Below are 20,695 nucleotides of genomic sequence, written 5' to 3'. Positions count from 1 at the left end.
CTTTAAGATGTTGTGTGATATTTAAGAGTGACTTCACTGGAGTTTGTGAAAGACCCCGCTGGTAAACTGTCCAAACGTTCATGGCAAACATGAGAGGAGGTTAAAGCCCTGGAGACAGATCTCACAAGAATCTGTCAGAATGCATTGATATAGGGTGACCTCGTGACCCTGTGTGACCCACAGTCACCCTTTTGAGCGCACATGCACGTCTTTTACACTGTATCTCTGTTCGGTAAAAGTTCCTTTGGATTTGATACTGTGTGATATCAGATACTTTGTGCTTTAGTAAATCTCACTTGGTAATATGAGAGAGATCTATCTATTTATCAATAAGTCAAATCAAATGATTTATCATATCTGCCCTGAAATCTTTTAGGTTAAAGGATGGGTCTGGTTCAGAGAAAGAAGAACAGACGGGTGATCTTAGCAGACGCAGAGAGGGATAGAGAGGGCAGATAAGAGTGTTTAAGTTGAGGTGATATGGCCGTGCCTGGTAGTGAAGACAGGAGTGAGAAGATCTCGAGTGTGTTAGAGGAAAAACACAACCCCTCTCTCAGCATCCAGAGGTTAGCAACTCTGACCCCTGACTCTTCTATTTAGGGTGAAATTCGCTCTTCGAATGAAGCGTCTCTCACGTGTTGTTTAGCGAGTGACAGCAGAGACACGGCTAGATTGATTATTGCTTTCTGAATCCTCTCTCTCTCTCTCTCTCTCTCTCTCTCTCTCTTTGCAGAAAAGTAAACTGAGCAGATGTTAGTTTGTCAGAAAGTGTTTATTCGGCATCTTTTGTAGTTTGGTTTGATATTTGACCTCTTATCTGACCTCTTATCATGTACCTGCTAACTCACATGGGACTCATTACCGTAACGTGTCTGGACATTTCACTATCGAGGTTTTTATCTCATTACTACAATAATAACAGTCAATTTCTATAGCACGTTTAAATTGGCTTTAAAATACCAAAATTACAAGACACCCATATATTTTCAAACACAGATGGCGATATAGAGGCTTTTATTAAAGCTAAAGTGTCGTTTTGGTGTTACAAATAATACTACCATGATGTATGAATACATTTAAATATTTACACAATTGAAATAGTATATATGTAGTTTAAACATTAACAGAATTAGAAAAATACAGTATATAGTTTAACCATTTAAACACAAACATAAGAACAAATTTGGTATAGTTTAAATATGTACACAATTTAAATATCTCATTGTTTAAATATGTACACAATTTCAATATTATATAGTTTAAAGATTTACATATTTCAATATTATATCGTTTAAACATTTAAACAATTTGAATATTAAATAGTTTAACTATTTACAAAATTGTAATATCTAATTGTTTAAATATGCACACAATTTAAAGATAATATAGTTTAAAGATTTACATATTTCAATATTATATAGTTTAAACATTTAAACAATTTGAATATTATATAGTTTAACCATTTACAAAATTGTAATATCTTATAAATATACACAATTTCAATATTATATAGTTTAAGTATGTGAACAATTTATATATTGTATAGTGCCAATGTGATGACAAGGGGGGAAAGAATCTTTTTGGATTCTCAAAATAGGCTGTATTTTCTTTAAGCAAAATCAAATGTCTTATTTCTTTTGTCTGTTTCGGGGTAATATGTGAGCCGGATGTGTTGTTTTGTGAGCTGTGTATTGAGAAGCATCTGGCTCTAATTGTTCAAAGCTTCCTCCAGCACTAATGTGGGAAGAGTTTTATCTATGACCTCTCCATTCTTCATCTGTTTAGCGTCCATTGGGATGGTCACAATTGTTCAACTGATGCCCTCAATAAGGGTCACAGTCAATACAAAATCTCTGTCTCTCAATAGTGTGAGAGAGCGAGAGTCTGTGCTAGATCATTATTACGAGGCGATGACAACACAGATAAACATGACAAAGCAGCATGTCAGAAGGAACAGAACAAAACAATGTTTGTTGATGCCATACAATAGTGTTTCAGGTTCGTACATTTGATTTGATTTAGTTTTATTTAACATTTATAAATATCTTTTAAAACTGAAAATGATATAACCATTATATACACATGCACAATCCTGATTCCTTATCTCCACCCGGTGCTTTCCTGTAACCTATCATAAACTAGGCATAAAAAGACCCTAAATTGTATTTAAAAGAAGTTAGTTTGAATTATTGCTCAGGTCTGAGTTTCTCAAAAGTCTCTTTGTGACAATTTACATCTTCCTGCCTAAAAATAATAGTTAAATGCTGCCATTGATTCCTGTTTATCATGCTGTTGATGTTTCAGACTTGCCGCAGTTTGACTCCCAACCAAAGATTTAAATAAGACGACTTGACATTCTGTGTGTTCAGATTTGCATGTGTAATTTAGGATCTTTTACTGTGATATTAATGATGCGTTCACTGCAGGCCACTGAGTGGGGTGTTGATGAGACCACCAGGAGATCCTGCCAGAGCAAAGGAAAGACTGAGGTGAGAGGTGGGACGCGAGAGCTTTTTGTTTTTAAAGCTGCATGCATGAATGTGTGGATCTCAACAGGTGCGTTCTTGAAGTAAATACCCTATTCAATTCATCACAATGAAATTGGTTGTTGAGAGCATGTTAGGAAAAAGAGTGTCTATGAAATACTAAAGATTTCTTTTTTTCTTGCTGTCCTCTCAGGATGAGTGTCAGAATTACGTCCGTGTCCTCCTGCTGAACGGCGGCCGTTTGTTCACCTGCGGTACAAACGCTTTTATGCCCGTCTGTACGACTCGCTCCGTCACTGACGTCTCAAGCGTTTTGGATTCTGTCAGCGGAGTGGCTCGTTGTCCGTATGACCCACGGCACAACTCTACAGCTATGATCACTGAGAGCGGAGAGGTGTACGCGGCCACAGTGACCGATTTCTCCAGCCGGGATCCCATTATTTACCGCAGTCTGGGGAATATGCCTCCGCTGCGGACCGCCCAATACAACTCCAAATGGCTCAATGGTACAAAACTTGTCCGGTGTATGGATTTAACATTAAAATAAAAATAAGAAATGTAAAATATGAGATTATATTTTGCAAACCCTTATTTTGGATGAGATGCTTTTAGAATAATGAAGGACATTTGCCTTCTTCATTTCCATTGTTTAAATTGATTGATTTACATTACTGTAAAAACAAAACAATCATCTAGTTTTTAATTTGCGATGGATGCATACATTGGTTTTTTGTAACGTAATATAGTGAAAATGTTTTGTGAAAGATAGATAAAACATTACATTTACAGTATCGAAAACTCAAGTAAGAATTACTGTTGAGAATACAAATAAATTGGAGTGAAAAAAACACATAATGCGGTACGATTTTGATTAAACAGTAAATTACAGAAATGGAAAATGACCTCAGAGAATAATGGAAATTATATCTGGCCATGTTGGGGTAATGAGATTTGCTGGGAAATGTGTTTAATTATCATGAACATGTCACAATTCCCAAAATACGCTTATTTTCACTTCACGCGAGATGATATTATGGAATGCTACCCAGACATATTTTTATAAAATTCGCTAATCTATGACCTTGTCCTTATTCTCAACTCTAAATGTTCAAAGTGTAAAAGATATTCGAAAGTAAAGCTGCAAATGATATAAATCTGACCCGTTGCACTGCAGACATGAATCGATTTTTATCGGGTTATCATTTTAACACACTTTCTCTTTCTGCAGAGCCTCATTTTGTCTCGGCGTACGACGTGGGCCGCTTCACCTACTTCTTCCTGAGAGAGAACGCAGTAGAACAGGATTGTGGGAAGACCGTTTTCTCTCGCGTGGCCCGTGTGTGTCAGAATGATGTCGGAGGCCGTTTCCTACTTGAGGACACCTGGACCACCTTCATGAAGGCCCGACTGAACTGTTCTCGCTCTGGAGACGTTCCCTTCTACTACCACGAGCTTCAGAGTACGTTCTACCTGCCCGAACAGGACCTCATCTATGGAGTCTTTACCACCAACATGTAAGTAATGTATGCATTTCCTCTTTAATATTTGGGAGAAGTTTTAAGTTCACTTCTCAGCACCCCGTTCTGTCATTTCTCCTCACAGAAACAGCATCGCTGCGTCAGCTGTGTGCGCGTTTAACCTCAGCTCCATCACGCTGGCCTTTAACGGACCCTTCCGTTATCAGGAGAACCCACGGACCAGCTGGCTTTCTACTCCTAACCCCATCCCAAACTTTCAGGTGATGAAATTCGATTTGGACTGCTGCAGCTTTTCTTAAAAGACCCATATTTTCCACTTTTGTAACATTTACTTCCCTAGAGTTCATGTGTAAAATAACTTGCGATTTTTGCTTCAGTCCCTTTGAAATGAAAGTTCACCCAAAAATATAAATTCTTTCATCATTCACCCACCCTCACGTCTTTCCAAACCTGTATGAATTAAGAAGACATTTTCATAACCAAACAACGTTGGCCCCCATTGACTGCCATTGTACGGGCACGAAACCTCTGAAACATCTCAAAATATCTTCTTTTTGAATGACATGAGGTGTCTATGTTTCTTATCGTCTATTATCGTATGTTGACGTGCTTATGACATCATAAAATCTCTGGCTTTAACCTCATCTCTGTTCTTCTCCCTGTCAGTGCGGGACAGTGAACGATTCAGGTCCGGGTGGTAATCTGACAGAACGTAGTCTTCAGGATGCTCAGCGGCTCTTCCTCATGAGCGAGGTGGTGCAACCCATTTCCACGGATCCTCTGGTGATGCAAGACAACATCCGTTTCTCCAGATTGACTGTTGACATTGTACAAGGGAGGGACACGCTATATCACGTCATGTATATCGGCACAGGTTAGATGCATTGTGTTACAATACATGATGATTGGTCATTGGTAGCTAAACTGTATCATCATCCTTGGCAATCTACTACATAGCTGAGGAACTAACTCTCTTATATTGTTTGATTTCACTCAAATCAATATTTAATGTACTGAATTTTTTTATTTCTTTGGTCAGTTGCCATTTAATAAGCAGAAAAATGTAGAGTCAGCTGGTCATTTTGGCAAATTATACCCCTTCGGGGATTCAAGCCCTGATCACCTTGTTGGGATTGATTTAAAGATAAAGACCGGCTGATTGTGCATTATCTTGCAATTTGTTGGCTCATGCAGGAGGCATGCAGCACTGCGGTTCTAATCATAACCGTTTATGCTCCACCAATCAGAACAAGGCACCATCATCAAAGCCCTCTCCACGACCAATAAGAGTCTACGCGGATGTTACTTGGAAGAGATGAAAATCCTCCCGGAAGGCGTGCGGGAGCCAATCCTGAACCTGCAGATCCTGCAGAGCGACAGGTCTCTGTTCGTAGGGCTTCACAGCAGGGTGCTGAAAATTCCTCTGGAGAGATGCTCCAACTACAAAAGCCAAGAGTGAGTCACGTTATTAAAGGGTTGCATAAGCACTCTTTTCTGATTGACTCATTGTCCGGAAAAGTTGAAGAGCGGGTCAATGATTATGTGGATGACAGGCTGTACAGTGTCAGCATGTGTCCCACGCAGCCAAGCAAAAACCGAAGCTTGCAATGTTATAGATTTCACACATAATATTGAGTTCAGGGGTCTGAGGCTGATTCTCATACGGTTTGGCTTGTATTCGATCACTTGAAATAAGCCTTTGTGATCTTGTGCTTTGTGAAAACAGTTTGTTTTCGTATTTCACATTGGATCTGATATATATGGTACATTTTAATCTCACATGACCCAACTTTGGAAAGAGCTTGAAATGATGGCTGTAAATGTGTGATTGTCACGAAATCTCGGTTTCAAGATGGTAAAACATGGTTTTCTTAAAAACACTCGTGAAAATGTTTACATGTAGCATTTTGTTAAATGCAGTTAACTACCTGTAACAGTAATGTGAATGAAAAAAGAGAATATTATGTTATATGTTGTTTGTTGTGTTGTCGTGGATGTTATTTTTGGGGGGGGATACCACAGATGGAGAGTTACAATAGCTATACGAACGAGTTAACGTTAGGAATAATTGCTTCTTCAGAACCATGAAACTCTTTGTCAGCAGACGTCTGAGGTCAGTGCATAACCTTGGACGTGTGCAAACCGTTAATGTTACACTTTTATCCGCGCACAAGGATTTTTCAAGCTCTTAAACCATTAGGTTGCCATAACTGATTAGCTGTCATTGCGGCGGATCCCATCCACACGTGTCCTCTAAAAGGAACAAAATGCTTTTAAATTATGGCAGACTTGTTGGCACACTTTTGACATGCCCTTCTCAGACGCTTCTGCCCTTGGATTCAGACAGAACGTAAAGCCGGGAGAGATAAATTGAATGACAGTTCTTATGAGAGATTATTATACCCGCTCATAAATCCTCTGCCATTTGCCGAGAGGCAGGCGAATGATGAACTGTGTCATTTTAAAAAATCGCAGCATCTTATTCACTGTCGTTGATATAAATAGAACACATAAATTGTCTGAGATATATAACGCACGCTTCACTTTTACCAGGAATCTGCTGTATTTGCATTACAAATGAAGTTTGTACTGTAATGGAATCACTTACAAGACATATCTCTTGACTCTAAAAGGCTCAATTAAGTATCTAAATAAAACTATAAATAAAAAATTCATAATTTATTCCCTCTCCTATTGCTCAAAATCTATACATGACCCTTTTGTGACACACAAGATGAAATTGAGAAATGCGTCTGTGGTTTCACGTCAGTGCTCATACCGGGTTGGAATGGCATGGGGGTTAATAAATTGTATATGATATATGATGAGATCATTTTTCTATTCTTTTAAGAAGCTTTTCTGGTCGGGAAACCCCAAACTAATCCAAACTTTTGATTCAATTATATGATACGTATTTATTTGTACAAAGCAATTGCATATGAGAATCAGAGTGTTTAGTTTCAGATAGCATTCTGCTTCGGAAGGTAGTAAACAGACAGCTTCTAAGACTTTGGAACGCAGCTATTCTGCATCAGAAGATGTTTTTCATGAGATCTGTCAGGTTTAATAGCAGGTGTTATTATGCATGTGAGTGTGATGTTGACAGAAGACTGACAGTAATTGCTTTATAAGGTCTGTATATGAGAAACGCAAGCCCTTCTGATTCTACACACAGGCATGTAAAGTGGATGCGTTTGACTCTAATGTAAGAGGTTTGTGAAAGCCGGCTCTGTGTTTAGCATAGCAATGTGATGGAATGAACCGCATTTAATTACACATTCTCTCCCACATACACATACACACAGGTGGCAAAAGGTCAAATCATTCAAATGCATTAAGGGGAAAATGTTTTACATTTTTTTTGGAGTTGATTTATGAGCCGGCGTTGGGTTGAGCAAAAGCCAGTCAAGCATTTGATTTCATTATAATCAGAAATATCGCACTAACTGAAAGTCTTATTTAATTTCAGTGTTCATTTATTGTGTCTGATTATACTGTACGTGTGTAATCATAAAATTCACTCTCATGACCTTATTAATACATTTAATGTATGCAGATTGGACTCTGTGTCTGTGGAATTGCTTTTGTGTGTGTGTGGGTCAGTTTTTGCCTGCACTGTGTGTACGGCCCTCACAAAAAACTCATCGATAATTATATCAAATAATGTTTCTGTCAGGGTTTACCCATTGTTCCCTTTTTGGCCCATTGAGTTCTTATTTGCCCTTCACCTGTTTCATTTATGTCATCAGTTTCACCTGTGTCCTGTTTATGCAGCTTGTATTTAAGCTCTCTGTTTCCTTTGTTTTGTGCTTGGTGTTTGAAGTGTGTGTGACCCATCCTTGCCCTATTTGTGTTGGTTATTCTGGTGAGTCAACTTCGATGGATGAACGAGTTGAACATGTTGAACTTTCCTTGTTGATGGACGCCGACTGAGTCTTTTCTTTGGTACTTTTTTGAAACTTTCTGGTAAGTTGGGTAAAGAGGCAGACTCTCACACCAGAGACCCGAGTTCAAGCCTGGGTCCTGACAGTTTCATTAAAAGAAATGAAAAGGTTTCTGAGAAGTTTGCAGAATAGAGGATAAAGACCAGCCTGCGTAACAAGACAATTATGTTAAAGTCATAGTGAAAACACAATAGAGGATATTTTGAAGAATGTTGTTCACTGGGCCACATTCTCTTGCGTTGGTTTTGTGTCCATACAATAGAAGTGGATTGGGGCCAGTGCTGTTCGGTTACCAACTATCTTTAAAATGGAATTAAATTATTGTTTATTTATGAAATATATTTTTTTTTCAGCTTATGGAATACATTAAAGTGATCAAAGGAATATGATGTCATCATTTACTCAAACCTGTACGACTTTCTCTCTTCCGTAGAACACAAAAGGAAAAATATTGTTATCCGGCACCTATTCCATTGCCTTGGTTTTGTGTTCAGACGATAGAAGTGAATGGGTGCCGGCGCTGTTCAGTGACCAACATTCTTCAAAATATCTTCTTTTGTGTTCTGTGGAAGAAAGTTATTCAGGTTTGAAATAACAAAGTGTTTTTTGGGTAAACTATCCATTTAAGTGCATTACTTTACTTACAGTACGTGTGTTGATGTATGACCCTGTGTTCTGTGCTTGTAGAGATTGTCTGGGTGCCAGAGATCCTTACTGCGGATGGGACAGAAAACAGAAACGATGTTCGACCATCGAGAACAGTTCCAACATGAGTCAATGGAGCCAGAACATTACAAAGTGCCCGGTGAGTGATAGAATGTTGAATTACTTTCAGCCAACATCTCATTCTTATCTAACACTTGACAGCATTGAGCAGAATGGAGACTTTGAGTTTTGAAGTAAAAAACAGCATTTCTCAACAAACTTCTCTTAATTTCTAAACTTTTTTATTCGATTCCTCCAAGCATCAAATTATCTGAGCAATGCTGTCTTTTGCATTCATTCTGTTCTGTTTTTGAGTCAAAGTAGCAGCGAAAATCTAATCTCTGATGAACAAGCGTGAAATGGATCTTGGCGTCTGATCCGTCTGAATTGAAGTCTCCATCTGACAGTGTCAATAACACACTGATGTTCTACCTAATGGATGCTCAGTGTCACTCCTGTTCTCCAGTGACACTTCATTACATCCATAAATACACATCACTAATTTCCTATTAACTCTGAGTTGATATTCCCAAAGGGACAATAAAAAATACTTGGATGAGGATGTGTTTTTTTACAGTGCCCATAATATAAAATGTAATCTAAAAACGTGTACGTGCCTTTGATTTTGAAGGAACGGAACCTCACGCAAGATGGTGGGTTTGGCCATTGGTCATCCTGGCAGCCTTGTAACCATGACGACGGAGGGGAGAGCACCAGTACTTGTCAGTGTCGCACTCGGTCCTGTGATAATCCACCACCGCAGTGCGGAGGCCAAAAGTGTGTCGGGGCAAACATAGAGGTGGCCAACTGTTCCAGGTACCTTTGCTTTAATATACATGCATCTATATTTTGAGAAATGTGGTTTTGTGTCCTTACAATTTAAGTGAATGGGGGGGCAATGTTGTTTGGTTACCAACATTTTTTAACATTCTTTTGTGTTCTGGAGAAGAAAGTCATACAGGTTAGGAATGACAAAAAAAGCTTCATCCCTATTGCAAAGTTCCCTAATGCCCCAAACAAACCCCACCCAAGTTTTGAAGTTTCGTACGTGCAGATCATGGGATGTAGTGCATAAGTCATATGGACTTTGATTCTTTGTTCCATTTTGACTTTGGTGAGACAAGAAAGAAATGCACACAGGTTCTGAACAACACAAGGGTGAATAAATGAGGAGATTTTTTTCGGATGCAGTGATGTCCTTTTGGGTATTATATATGGATTAAATAGATGTCAGATTAAATTCTTCAATCACAAACAATCAAATTGTCAATGAAAAAAAAAACATCATGTATTAATTTGCAATGAGATCTTCTCACATATTCTTGCTGGAGAGAGATGCTGAGACCTCGAGTCAATCGGTCTTTGTGTGTGTCGCGTGTAATCTTGACTCTATTTGTTATCCGCTGATGCAGCGCTTCTCCTGTTACAGCTTTTTTGCATGTGCTATTATGTTATGGCCACTTTACGACACTGAATGATTGTTCCAATTATTTCTTTACCCCCAGATCTTGTGTTAACACACATCACCGGCTACGGTGTTAAAACCTTACAGGATAAATGTTTCATGTAAACAGATGATAACAGCCGGGACGGCTGCAAATCTAGAAGAAATAACACTCAGATGTAGTCGATCAAGTTAAGATGAAAGAAGTTGATAGAAATGTTGGAACACAGCAGTTTGTTACTGAGATCGTGTGAGAATGTAGTGGATCAGTAGGTTCAGTTTTGGGATGATAAGAAAGCTCAATAGTTCAGAACAGAGTTAGAGATGGGGGTCAGTTTGACACGAGATTGTTTTTCTCTTTAAATATAGCGAACTTGGCAATAACAGCATTTCGCAACTGTTTGTGTTGCACAAATGTTGAAATGGTTAAAAAAATCGCTTCAAGACTTAAAACTAAAGTTTGTTAATAATACTGAAGAAGAGCAATCCTGCAAAATCATTACTGGTCCCAAAATCCAAATGTCCGAAAATGACCAGATGATGGACCATTCTTGAAGGTGAATAGTTATGTTCAATAGGGTCGGCCGGAATGAAGGTTTATACCGCTTTGACAAAATAAAATATAAACCGCAACATATTTTTGTATTTGCATGCTGTGATATATATAAGTGGGCGTGGCTAATTTGCATGCAGCACTCCTACGTGAGAAGGGATATAATGATGTTTATATAACGTTATAATTAATGGTATAGTTCACCCAAAAACCTTTTTTTTCATTATTATAGCATTCCAAACCTGTATGACTTTCTTTTTTCTGCAGAATGCAAAAGATATTATTTTGAAGAATGTTGGCAACCGAATAACATCGGCCTCCGTTGACTTCCATTGTATGAACCAAAATATTTTTTTAAATGTTTCTCACAGAGTCATGTACAGATTTTGAACAACATGAGGTTTAATACTGTAAATGACGACAATATTAATATTGATTTGAGTGAACTGTCCTTGTTGTATGAAGTCGAGAGTACATTACTAAACTTAAGTTGCAGTCGTGCCTGAGAAAAAAAAACAATAACGATATTTGACTATGCAACATCTGTGAGTAATTCTGCTTCTATCTATCCAGAAATGGAGGTTGGACTCCTTGGTCCTCCTGGGCCGAATGCAGCACCAGCTGCGGCATCGGCTTTGAGGTTCGGCAGCGGTCCTGTAACAATCCAGCACCCCGACACGGAGGGCGAGTGTGTGTGGGCCCGGCCCGAGAGGAAAGGTGAGATTGAGAAACCCTTTATCTGTACGCTGGTATTTGTTTGAGGCAACGGTATATGATTCTGTTCCTTATGTGTTTGTGATTCAGATTGTGTAATGAGAAAAACCTGTGTCCCGTTCCTATGTCCTGGGTCTCGTGGAGCGCCTGGTCAAAATGTAGTGTCGCCTGCGGAGGTGGAATCCAATCCAGGGTTCGCACCTGTGAGAACGGAAACACCTGTCCTGGATGCCCGCTGGTAGGATCTTAAAATGGTCATAAAACATCCAAGCAAAATCTAATATTTACAAAAAATAGCATATGGGAATTGAACAAGACATTTTTTAAGTGATGTGTGTAAAAAGTCAATAATAAAAGACCCAAAACTGTAAACACGAGCTGTAAAACCTTGCGCACTTCACTTTCTGGTGTCAACCCAGAATTGGCCACCACACGCTTCCCATGTTTCTCTATGCGCATCTTTTCAGGAGTACAAGGCGTGTAATTTGGACGCGTGTGCCGAGGTCAGGCGGAACACTCCCTGGACTCCCTGGTACCCTGTTAATGTGACCCAGACGGGTGCGAGACAGGAGCAGAGGGTCAGGTACACCTGCAGGGCTCCGCTCGCCGACCCTCACGACCTCCAGCTCGGCAAACGCAAGACAGAGACGCGCGCTTGCCCCCCATCTGACGGAGCTACCGTATGCGAGACTGAAGGTAATGCGGTCTTAATACATCAAACCTCAATCGTTACACCATTTTAGAATGTACTTTTAGACACCCGCACAAAGTAGCTGCGTCTTGGAAGGCTGCATGCGTCCTCCGGACATCACATTGATCGGCGTCGGCCGCATAGGACCTCGAGGTTTATTCAGGTTTTTTTCAGAAAAGCAACTGTTACATTGGGAAAGTGACACAATGCTTCTTAAGAGAAATGAATATAAATGTTATAATGTTTTTTTTAATTGAAATCGCGGTCGCCCGCGCAAATTGGACGAGGCGTTTGTAGTTGACGTGCATGCCGTTGACGTTCAGGCTCATGCGGTGTACACGGGACAGTGCGGAGCGGAATTTTCAGAAAGGCTCCACGAGAAATACTTACGCTCCACTTCACTCACATGCTCTGAATAGGATACATGCAAGCATTTGTTTTACAAACTATATATAAAATCGCAGCCATACAAATCATAGTTTAATGACCAATGGACAATAGACTTTATTGACATGACCACGAAACCAACAAAAAGATTTACGTGTGATGTGTGATTTTTAACGTTCCTTTCTGTCTGTAGGTCTGGTTGAGGACTTGCTGAGAATGGCTCGACCCGTCACACGAGTGCAAGGAGCCACGTGGTCGCCGTGGGAAACGTGGTCCGTGTGTTCTAAAGAGTGTTCCAAAGGTTTCCGCACACGCAAGCGTTCATGTGCCACGCCAGAGGGGCGGAGCACTCCGTTTGCCTGCAGCGGAACGCCCGTCGAATATCAGGACTGCAACATTCAGCCCTGTCAAGGTCTGACTTCTAAACATACATCATGACAGCATGTGTGACGTCATCAACATCCATTTTGAAAGGCAGGTTATAGGGGAATCCTTTTATAGCTGGTCTTGTTTTTTAGTGAAGGGGGTTTGGTCATGCTGGTCCTCCTGGTCTCAGTGTTCCACTTCCTGTGGTGGCGGTCACTATCAGCGCACCCGGACCTGCTCTGACCCCGCCCCTGCTCATTCGGGTGATATCTGCATCGGTCTGCACACAGAGGAAGCTTTGTGCAACACACAGGAGTGTGAAGGTCAGGATACCTTTATGTTCACATCCAACCCAGCGATGATGTCATGTTTAAAAAATCTATTTTTCCTGTATAACTGCTTTTGTGTTGAAACAAGGATTCATACAATTATTCTTTATCACACAGTATCTGATATCGTGTAACCTTATAAGCTTGCATTCTTCGTTTCTCACACATGTGTGATAGGTGGTTGGGGGGCGTGGTCAGAGTGGGCGGAGTGTAATGAGGAAGGGCAACAACTTCGTAGTCGCGCGTGTGAAATAAGCCCCGCCGCTTGTCAAGGAAACAGCACAGAACAAAGCGAGTGTCTGCCCAATGAGAGCCCAGGTTAGCTCCCCATCCTTCCCTCTCACACTACAGTTCCAGTAAATACTGTAGTATTTTACACGTGTACATGTTTTTTTTCTATTTTAGTGTTTTCAGGAAAGAAAAGGAACCCAAACTGTGGAGGTACATCTAATATATAAACCTATAAATCTATAAAAGCATCAGTTGGCGCTTTGCAGACATACATTTTGTTGTAAAATGAGCCGTCATACCAAAAAACATAGAAAAACGTGGATCGTCATTGCAGATAATATATACAGATCACCTAAAGTGATCTTTGCGATGTGTGATGTCTGTCTCTGTTTTTTACCTGCAGGTTTCTCTATCTTCCACATGGTGTTGACGGGCGTCTGCTGTTTTTTGGGAGCGGTTTTGCTCTCTGTTCTGGTGTACGTGTACAGCCAGAAGCTACGCAAACCTCCTCAGGAATCAGCAGTAATCCATCCCAGCACCCCCAACCATCTGCACTTTAAAGACAACAGCTGTGCACCCAGGAACGACTTCTACTCGCCAATGGAGTTTAAGGTATCCCATCATGCCTTAGCGCCAAGGTGTCTCTCTGTATTGCTTCACAGAAGCGGTTGTAAGCGGTTGGGTCAATTGGTACTGATAGGGTCACCGACAACAACAAAAAAGCTAAATACACATAATACTACTACTGATTTATTGCTTTGAGACCAATGTTATTAGTGTTCTACTTTTGATTTTAGTTGTATTTGTTCACTTATAAAGAGAATAAACATGCTTTATGCTAGTACAGTTGCTTTTGGGTAATGAATTATTAGCTGCATATCAAAATTTTCATTGGAAATGTTTACTTTTACTATAAATTTTCATATTTAAGGCCCTTTCACGCCCTGGACAATAACTATAACCATCAAGATAACGTTTTACATCTCTGGGGAAATCCGGTTTATCTATCAGTCTTCGTTTTTCCGGTACACTCTCGTTCCTCATCCCACTGAGACGGGGGATGATACAAATCACACAGTGACCTTTGAAATGCCCGTTTCTGACACTCCTGTGTGTTTTCTTTGTTCCCCGCAGACCCTGAATAAGAACAACCTCCTTCCACCAGAAGAAAGCTGCAATTTCTTCCCTTCGCCCATGCCGCAGACGAACGTCTACGCCACCACGTATTACCCCACCCCTCTGGGCAAATACGACTTCCCATCGCTGGATTCTCCCTGTAGTTACATGCACAGCTGATGGACGCACTCGCAAACATCTCGTCTTTAATGCGTATGTGTGTGACCGTGGTTACACGCCTGTATCTGTGCGTGCAGATGCATTTGAAAACGCACGGATGTACAGGAAAGCCGAGCGTGCGAATTGGGTTAACGCAAAGTGACGTTCAGACCCGAAAAACAATTGACGAAAACCGATAGAGGAACACGTTTCAGATGGAAAGGTTTTAATGCTCAATGATAACAGATTGACGTTCACAGAGCATGTATGCTTCCAAAACACTGAGCTGGAGGGTGGTACTTTGAGAATGCAAAGACATGCTACATGTATGAGCTAGAATCTTCAGATACTTTGGTTTAAGAAAGCAAGCATAACAGCAGAACTTGTTTGATTTTTTTCAAATATAAAGAATTTCGGACAGCTGTGAACCTAAACATCCATTTCTCTTGTTTTTCTGGAAACGTCCCAGCACTGGTCAGGAGAAAGCTGAATGAAACAAACATAACTGAGCAGGGTGCTACTGCATGTAAAGTATAGAGGAGTAAAACATGGATTTATGAAAGCGAATGTCTCCATTCACCTCACGCCATTGTGACAATGGCTTTTAAACAGCACACTTTTTATATATACTGTATATAACAAAAAAACGTTTCACATGAAAATAAATATCACAGTTTTATGGGAATGTCCATACTACTTAAATTGTTATCAAATGGCAGTTCAATTTCAAGTTGTTGCACAGATGCATGAATGAGATCCGAGCTTCACAAGAAGGGAACAGTTTCGATGAATAGTCTGTTCCTCACATGCGCTTTCATATTATTTTATGAATATATTATTCTAACGTACAGTACAGGAGACACATGGATTATTCTAACTGTACTTTATGGTGTTTTTTGTACTTGGCTGAAAGTGATACCCGATTACAGGAGTAAAATCATTTTTAGCATGTTTAATTAAAGTGATGAGAACTGGAGATTGATGCTATGAAATTTATTAGGATCATTGTTTTATGTATATTTGTAGTTAGTGTTATATATTTATGAGCAAATCATAATTTTTTTTATTGGAAGCAGATGTTTTGATGTCCTGCTATTGACCCACAACATAAGACAAAATGCATTTCTCTTGTGTTTATGAAGACTTCACACCCTCCACTATTTGACAGTTATATGTTGCCCTTCGGCTTCTATGTGAATAGGTATCGTGTGTATACATTTTATAAGAAATATTCTTTTCTATGAGATTAAATTTCTCTTAATGTTTATGATGGCATTATATTTTGAGGGTACGTGAGCAGGTGGTCTGAATGCAGTGGATGATGTTTGTACTGCTCACTGATGAATGTTGCATGGATCCTGCATTCTTATTATTATTATTATTATTATGCAGATGGTTTCTATGCAATTAAAAAGAAAGCGTGCATCACACGATCACTGCCTTTTTACACTGTGGAACTTTGCTATGCTTTTGTATGTTGTACATTGTAAAAATAAATATCCAATGTAAAATTTCATGCAATTTTCAGTGAAATCTGTCTGACAGTCAACCTGTCTCTTTGACTGTCTGATCTATTGGACAAGTTTGCCTGCCTGTCTGTCTTCTCGATATCTGCTTGTCTGTCTGTCTCTTATGTCTGTATGTCCTCCATTCTTCAGTCTCTCTCTCTTTCTCTCTCTACGTATATGTCTGTCTGCTCTATCTATGTCTTTCTCTGCCATTGTGTCTGTCTGTCTATCTTTCTTTCATCTCTGTGTCGGTCTGTCTTTAACTGTCTGATCTGTTGGTCGAGTCTGCCTGTCTGTCTTGTGTATATATGTCTGACTTCTGTCTGTATGTCTTCTAAATATCTATTTCACTGTCAGTCTGTCCAAGTTTCAGTCTCTCTGACTTTGTGTCTTTCATCTCTGTCCATGTCTTTGTCTGTCTGTCTTGTATATCTTTCTCTGTCTGTCTGATCTCTGTTGTTGAGTCTGTCTATGTTCCTGTCTGTCTTTCATCTCTGTGTTGGTCAGTCTATGTCTTTGTCTGTCTGCTCTGTTGGTTGGTCTGTGTGTCTGTCTAATATATGCCTGTCTGTTTGTCTTCTGTCATTTATATGGCTGTCTGCTTTATTTCCATCTGTATGTCTGTCTGTCTTCTAGGTCTCTCTAATTTTCTTTCAATTTGTCTACATATATGTCTTTCTCTGTCTATGTCGTTCCGAGGGTTGAGTCTGCTGTCTTCTATCTGTCTATCTCTTAAATATCTATTTGTATGTCTTCTATATGTCTGTCTGTCTGTCTATGTATCTACCTATAGTCTGTGTGCTGGCCACAGCTGCATACAGCCAGCGACATCTCAATACACTATCAAATTCTTATAGTGTATTTACTATGAAGGATCCTCCAGACAGTGAAAAATAAAGGCTGATTGTCTCAAGTGTGGCATCAGCTCTTTCTCTCCTTTGGCAAAACATGCAGATGAGAATGAGTCGAGTGCGGCCAGCATCAGTGTGATGAATGATGTTTGTGCTTCTAACAGTCCACCAGTTATATGGCTTTTTAATGACCTGTTTGCTGTTTAGAGGTTTTTCCCACAATTGGGAGGAAACAAGTCATTTCCCAGCAGCTGGTGAGAGTTATAAGAGCAAAAGGGCTTTTAAACGGAGACCTGTTATGGCCTCCAAACACACTTCCCTAATGAAACCTGTTCTGAAACAAATGACAACTCTTGAACACCTGCCCCTCCCAAATTTTCTTCAAATGCTTGATGAATCCAAATATGTATTTTTGTGTGTAATTCTCATTACTTGTTTTGTATAGTATTATATATTAAGGAATAAAATAAACGCAATGCGGTATTTTTCTATAATGTCTGCGTATTTAGGTTTAGGATTTTACTACAGTAATTCGCTTTCGTGCATTATAGTTACGGAGTAAAATTGTCAATAAAAATGTGGTGCAGAAAATCCAGACAACCTTGAGTTACACTATCATTTGTAATGTTTAATAACCGCATTTAAAATGACATTGGATGAGGCTTTCAGACTTAAAATAAATGAATACATTATTATATTTTATTTGAAAAGGAGTGTGATTTAGTTGCAAGGAATTTATCATAAAGCATTAGAATGTAATGACTTCACAATCACAAAGATCTGGAGGAAATATACAGTAGATCCTTAAATTGCTTATTAAAAGATCACGGAGAAGCATGCATATCTAATCCTGTTACCCCTGGGGTATAAACAGCCGTTACCAAACACTTTCATTGTGTTTTAACTACGCAGTCTTAGTTATTTAAAAAGATAGATCACAAAACATTACAAATCTATATCATGGCCATAGCATTCTGCCTTTTGCTTCATCCATGTAAGAAATACAACTGAAAAACATCATATGAATAATGATTTTTGGGTGAACTTTTTTAATGACATGTCTTGAATTACTTGATGTATTCATGAACATGACTCAAATCATCTTGTACATTCCAGAGTCTCGACATAAATGGCATACCAGCCTGTAATTCCTGTAAAACTGTGTTGGGTTTTTGAAGCCTTGATGTGCATTTTACATTATGCTGAAATAAACTGTCACGGGTCACAGATGTGTTGATGATAGAACACAGATGAGATTTGGAGATCAAAGCCGTTGGTCTAAAACATGTGAAGTGGACAGCACTAAACAGAGCTCTCAAGAACATCAGGTGGATTCCAAGAAACGGCAAAATGTGTGCCAAAATATTGAACTGTGAGGTTTAAATAAACATAGAAACAACAATTACATCGAATAAACGCTGGCATGAGTAAAAGAAGTTGAACGGAGGCCAAGGAAAGGAATGATGTCGACATTGGTTAGATGTGATCACAACTTTCCAAACATATGCAATAAGTTAAACATAACCGTTCTGCTTTGAGAATGAATTATATTTCTGAAGAAACAAGAACTTCGGCCTCCCGTCATTAGCACAGACTAGATATAAAGAATCCATTAACATGACTAAATGTAATTTCTGTCTGATCGTTTATTCATTTACTGATGGACATTTTGGTGATGTCGTTTGTGAGATTTATACACGATGCTTAGTTTATTCTATAAAACAGTTTGGCATTCATTTCCATTTAGAGCACTTTATTAATCTCCTAAATGAAAAGATGAACATGGTTTGGATTTTATTACAATCTCAATCAAAGCTGCTCCTTGCAATTCATCACCATGATGCACACAAAGACAGGAAGGTCATTACATTTTATACTGCGCGGTTTTAGCTTTTAATCTTGAAAAGTGCAGCATCAGTGCGGTTTATATCAAAACCAACAATCAGCGTGAAAATAAGTCCAAAAGCGGTGCCATGCTGGAGAATTCAGATAATTTGATAGAAAGCTAATTGGAAATAAACACAATTCACACTTTATTGTAATGTATAAAGCTTAAAAGGTCCAGTTTGTGAACTTTAGCTGCATCTAGTGGTGAGGTTACGAACTGCAACCAATGGCTCACTCCACCCCTCCCTTTTAAAGCACTATGGCAGCTGACACACAGGACTAAGATGTTGCCACATTTTGGCTTCTTCGCCAAAGGAGATATAACGCATTTACGAAATGCCCTCTGTAGATCAGTTTGTCCGTTTAGGGCTACTGTAGAAACAACATGGTGAATTCCATGCCAAGGGGAAATATGTAGATAGGAATTGCTCATTCTAACACAATAAAAGCATAACGCTTCAGTATAAGCTCTTAATACACGTCTGAAGACAGTTATTATGTATATGATATTTCATTTCTGCAGATCCTCCAAAAAATTGGATGTTCAAGTTTGAGAGATTTGAATTTGCCAAACAGTCATGAAAACTGCGATTAATGGGTTACATGTGTAGTAGTCAATAGATGGATAAATTATGGTTTAGGTGGACAAGAAGAAAGAAATAAGCACTAAGAACATCCTCTAAATGAAAATTACACTTTATATTCTGCAAAAATGTAAATACGTAGGCCTATAGTACGTATTAATATTGTTAAGCGCAACACTGCAAACTGTGAAAAGCGCAATAGAAACACTTTTGCATTCAACTGAGAATAAAACTAATCACAGTAAGCTGTATTAAATTGTAGTATTCTGCATTACTTTGTCAGTGTAGACTACAGTATCCTGTAACATAAACTACAGTGAATTTATACTTAATCTTGAAAAATACTTTAGTAGGCTTGACCTAAAATGTTACTTATTCATATTTACTACGGTAAACTATAGTTTCTAGAAACGTTACTACACTAGACCAAATACTAATTCTTGTATATACTCAAGTATAGGCTACTGCAGTATTTTTACGTAGGACGCAGTCATGACAGGGCATCCCATCCGAGTACGCGTACAACACTGCCCCCTGCTGTCCATGTAAATACATTAACCATAGGCCTACTTCAGAATGGGAATAAGCTTTTTGGGGTGCACACACACACACAAATAATTTGATCTGGTTACAGGAGCTCTCAAAGGCACAGTTTACACGAGAAAGAATATAAAATTAATATGAGGCCAAGAGGATACAAATAAGTGCAGTTTAGTGATGTGCAAGTGTGCCTAGTAAGTAGCCTACATTATATTACTATTGTGTTCCGTACATTTTTATAACCATAAAAAATATAATCATATGTATTAAGATGAAGTGTAAGAGTTAAGATATTGCACTGATATATATTGCACTATAGGAGGTTATGGTGGATAGCTGTACGCAGGGATGGCCGGCGAGAAGAAGCTGTTCATCTAGATGATATAAGATGTTTTTTAATCAGCTTTTAGAAATCATCCACAGAATCAGACGTTTTGGCCTATTATGCTATTTGCGATGGAAAATCATATAAAATGAACGAGGGCCATAGAAACAGAATCTGTAAAGAATTGAATGTGAAATGAATGTGTTAAAAAGTTATAAATAATAAAATATTAAAAATGTGTTAATGCATGTATTAGTTTGTTTTGTTTTGACTCCTCTTGTAATGTAAATGGAAAAGGAATTCAAACGCGGAGCTGATTTTCTCCCCAAACCTGCTCAGTGAGTGTCTCGCCCAGTCCCGGTTAAACCGGAGAGACAGACACCACTTCAGCACTTAA

General features: G+C 39.0%; 1 protein-coding gene across 1 annotated transcript in view; it reads left to right on the top strand.

The window, feature by feature from the left end:
• sema5bb (sema domain, seven thrombospondin repeats (type 1 and type 1-like), transmembrane domain (TM) and short cytoplasmic domain, (semaphorin) 5Bb) overlaps positions 1-16,119 on the top strand; it is a 36,273-nt gene extending 20,154 nt beyond the window's left edge. Inside the window, exons 6-22 of the mRNA XM_079460129.1 lie at positions 2,427-2,489; positions 2,680-2,992; positions 3,715-4,000; positions 4,089-4,224; positions 4,631-4,838; positions 5,212-5,419; positions 8,596-8,713; positions 9,245-9,429; positions 11,184-11,327; positions 11,415-11,562; positions 11,792-12,020; positions 12,596-12,814; positions 12,921-13,091; positions 13,275-13,415; positions 13,503-13,538; positions 13,732-13,940; positions 14,463-16,119. Coding sequence (XP_079316255.1) covers positions 2,427-2,489; positions 2,680-2,992; positions 3,715-4,000; positions 4,089-4,224; positions 4,631-4,838; positions 5,212-5,419; positions 8,596-8,713; positions 9,245-9,429; positions 11,184-11,327; positions 11,415-11,562; positions 11,792-12,020; positions 12,596-12,814; positions 12,921-13,091; positions 13,275-13,415; positions 13,503-13,538; positions 13,732-13,940; positions 14,463-14,624 — 2,976 coding nt within the window. The 3' untranslated portion in view covers positions 14,625-16,119. The remainder of the gene's footprint in view (positions 1-2,426; positions 2,490-2,679; positions 2,993-3,714; positions 4,001-4,088; positions 4,225-4,630; positions 4,839-5,211; positions 5,420-8,595; positions 8,714-9,244; positions 9,430-11,183; positions 11,328-11,414; positions 11,563-11,791; positions 12,021-12,595; positions 12,815-12,920; positions 13,092-13,274; positions 13,416-13,502; positions 13,539-13,731; positions 13,941-14,462) is intronic.
• The last annotated feature ends 4,576 nt before the right edge of the window (positions 16,120-20,695 follow it).

Source organism: Barbatula barbatula (genome assembly GCF_947034865.1).
Source record: "Barbatula barbatula genome assembly, chromosome: 7".
NCBI lineage: Eukaryota > Metazoa > Chordata > Actinopteri > Cypriniformes > Nemacheilidae > Barbatula > Barbatula barbatula.
The sequence above is the reverse complement of the archived record's forward strand: the minus strand, read 5'-3'. Positions and strand labels throughout refer to the sequence as shown.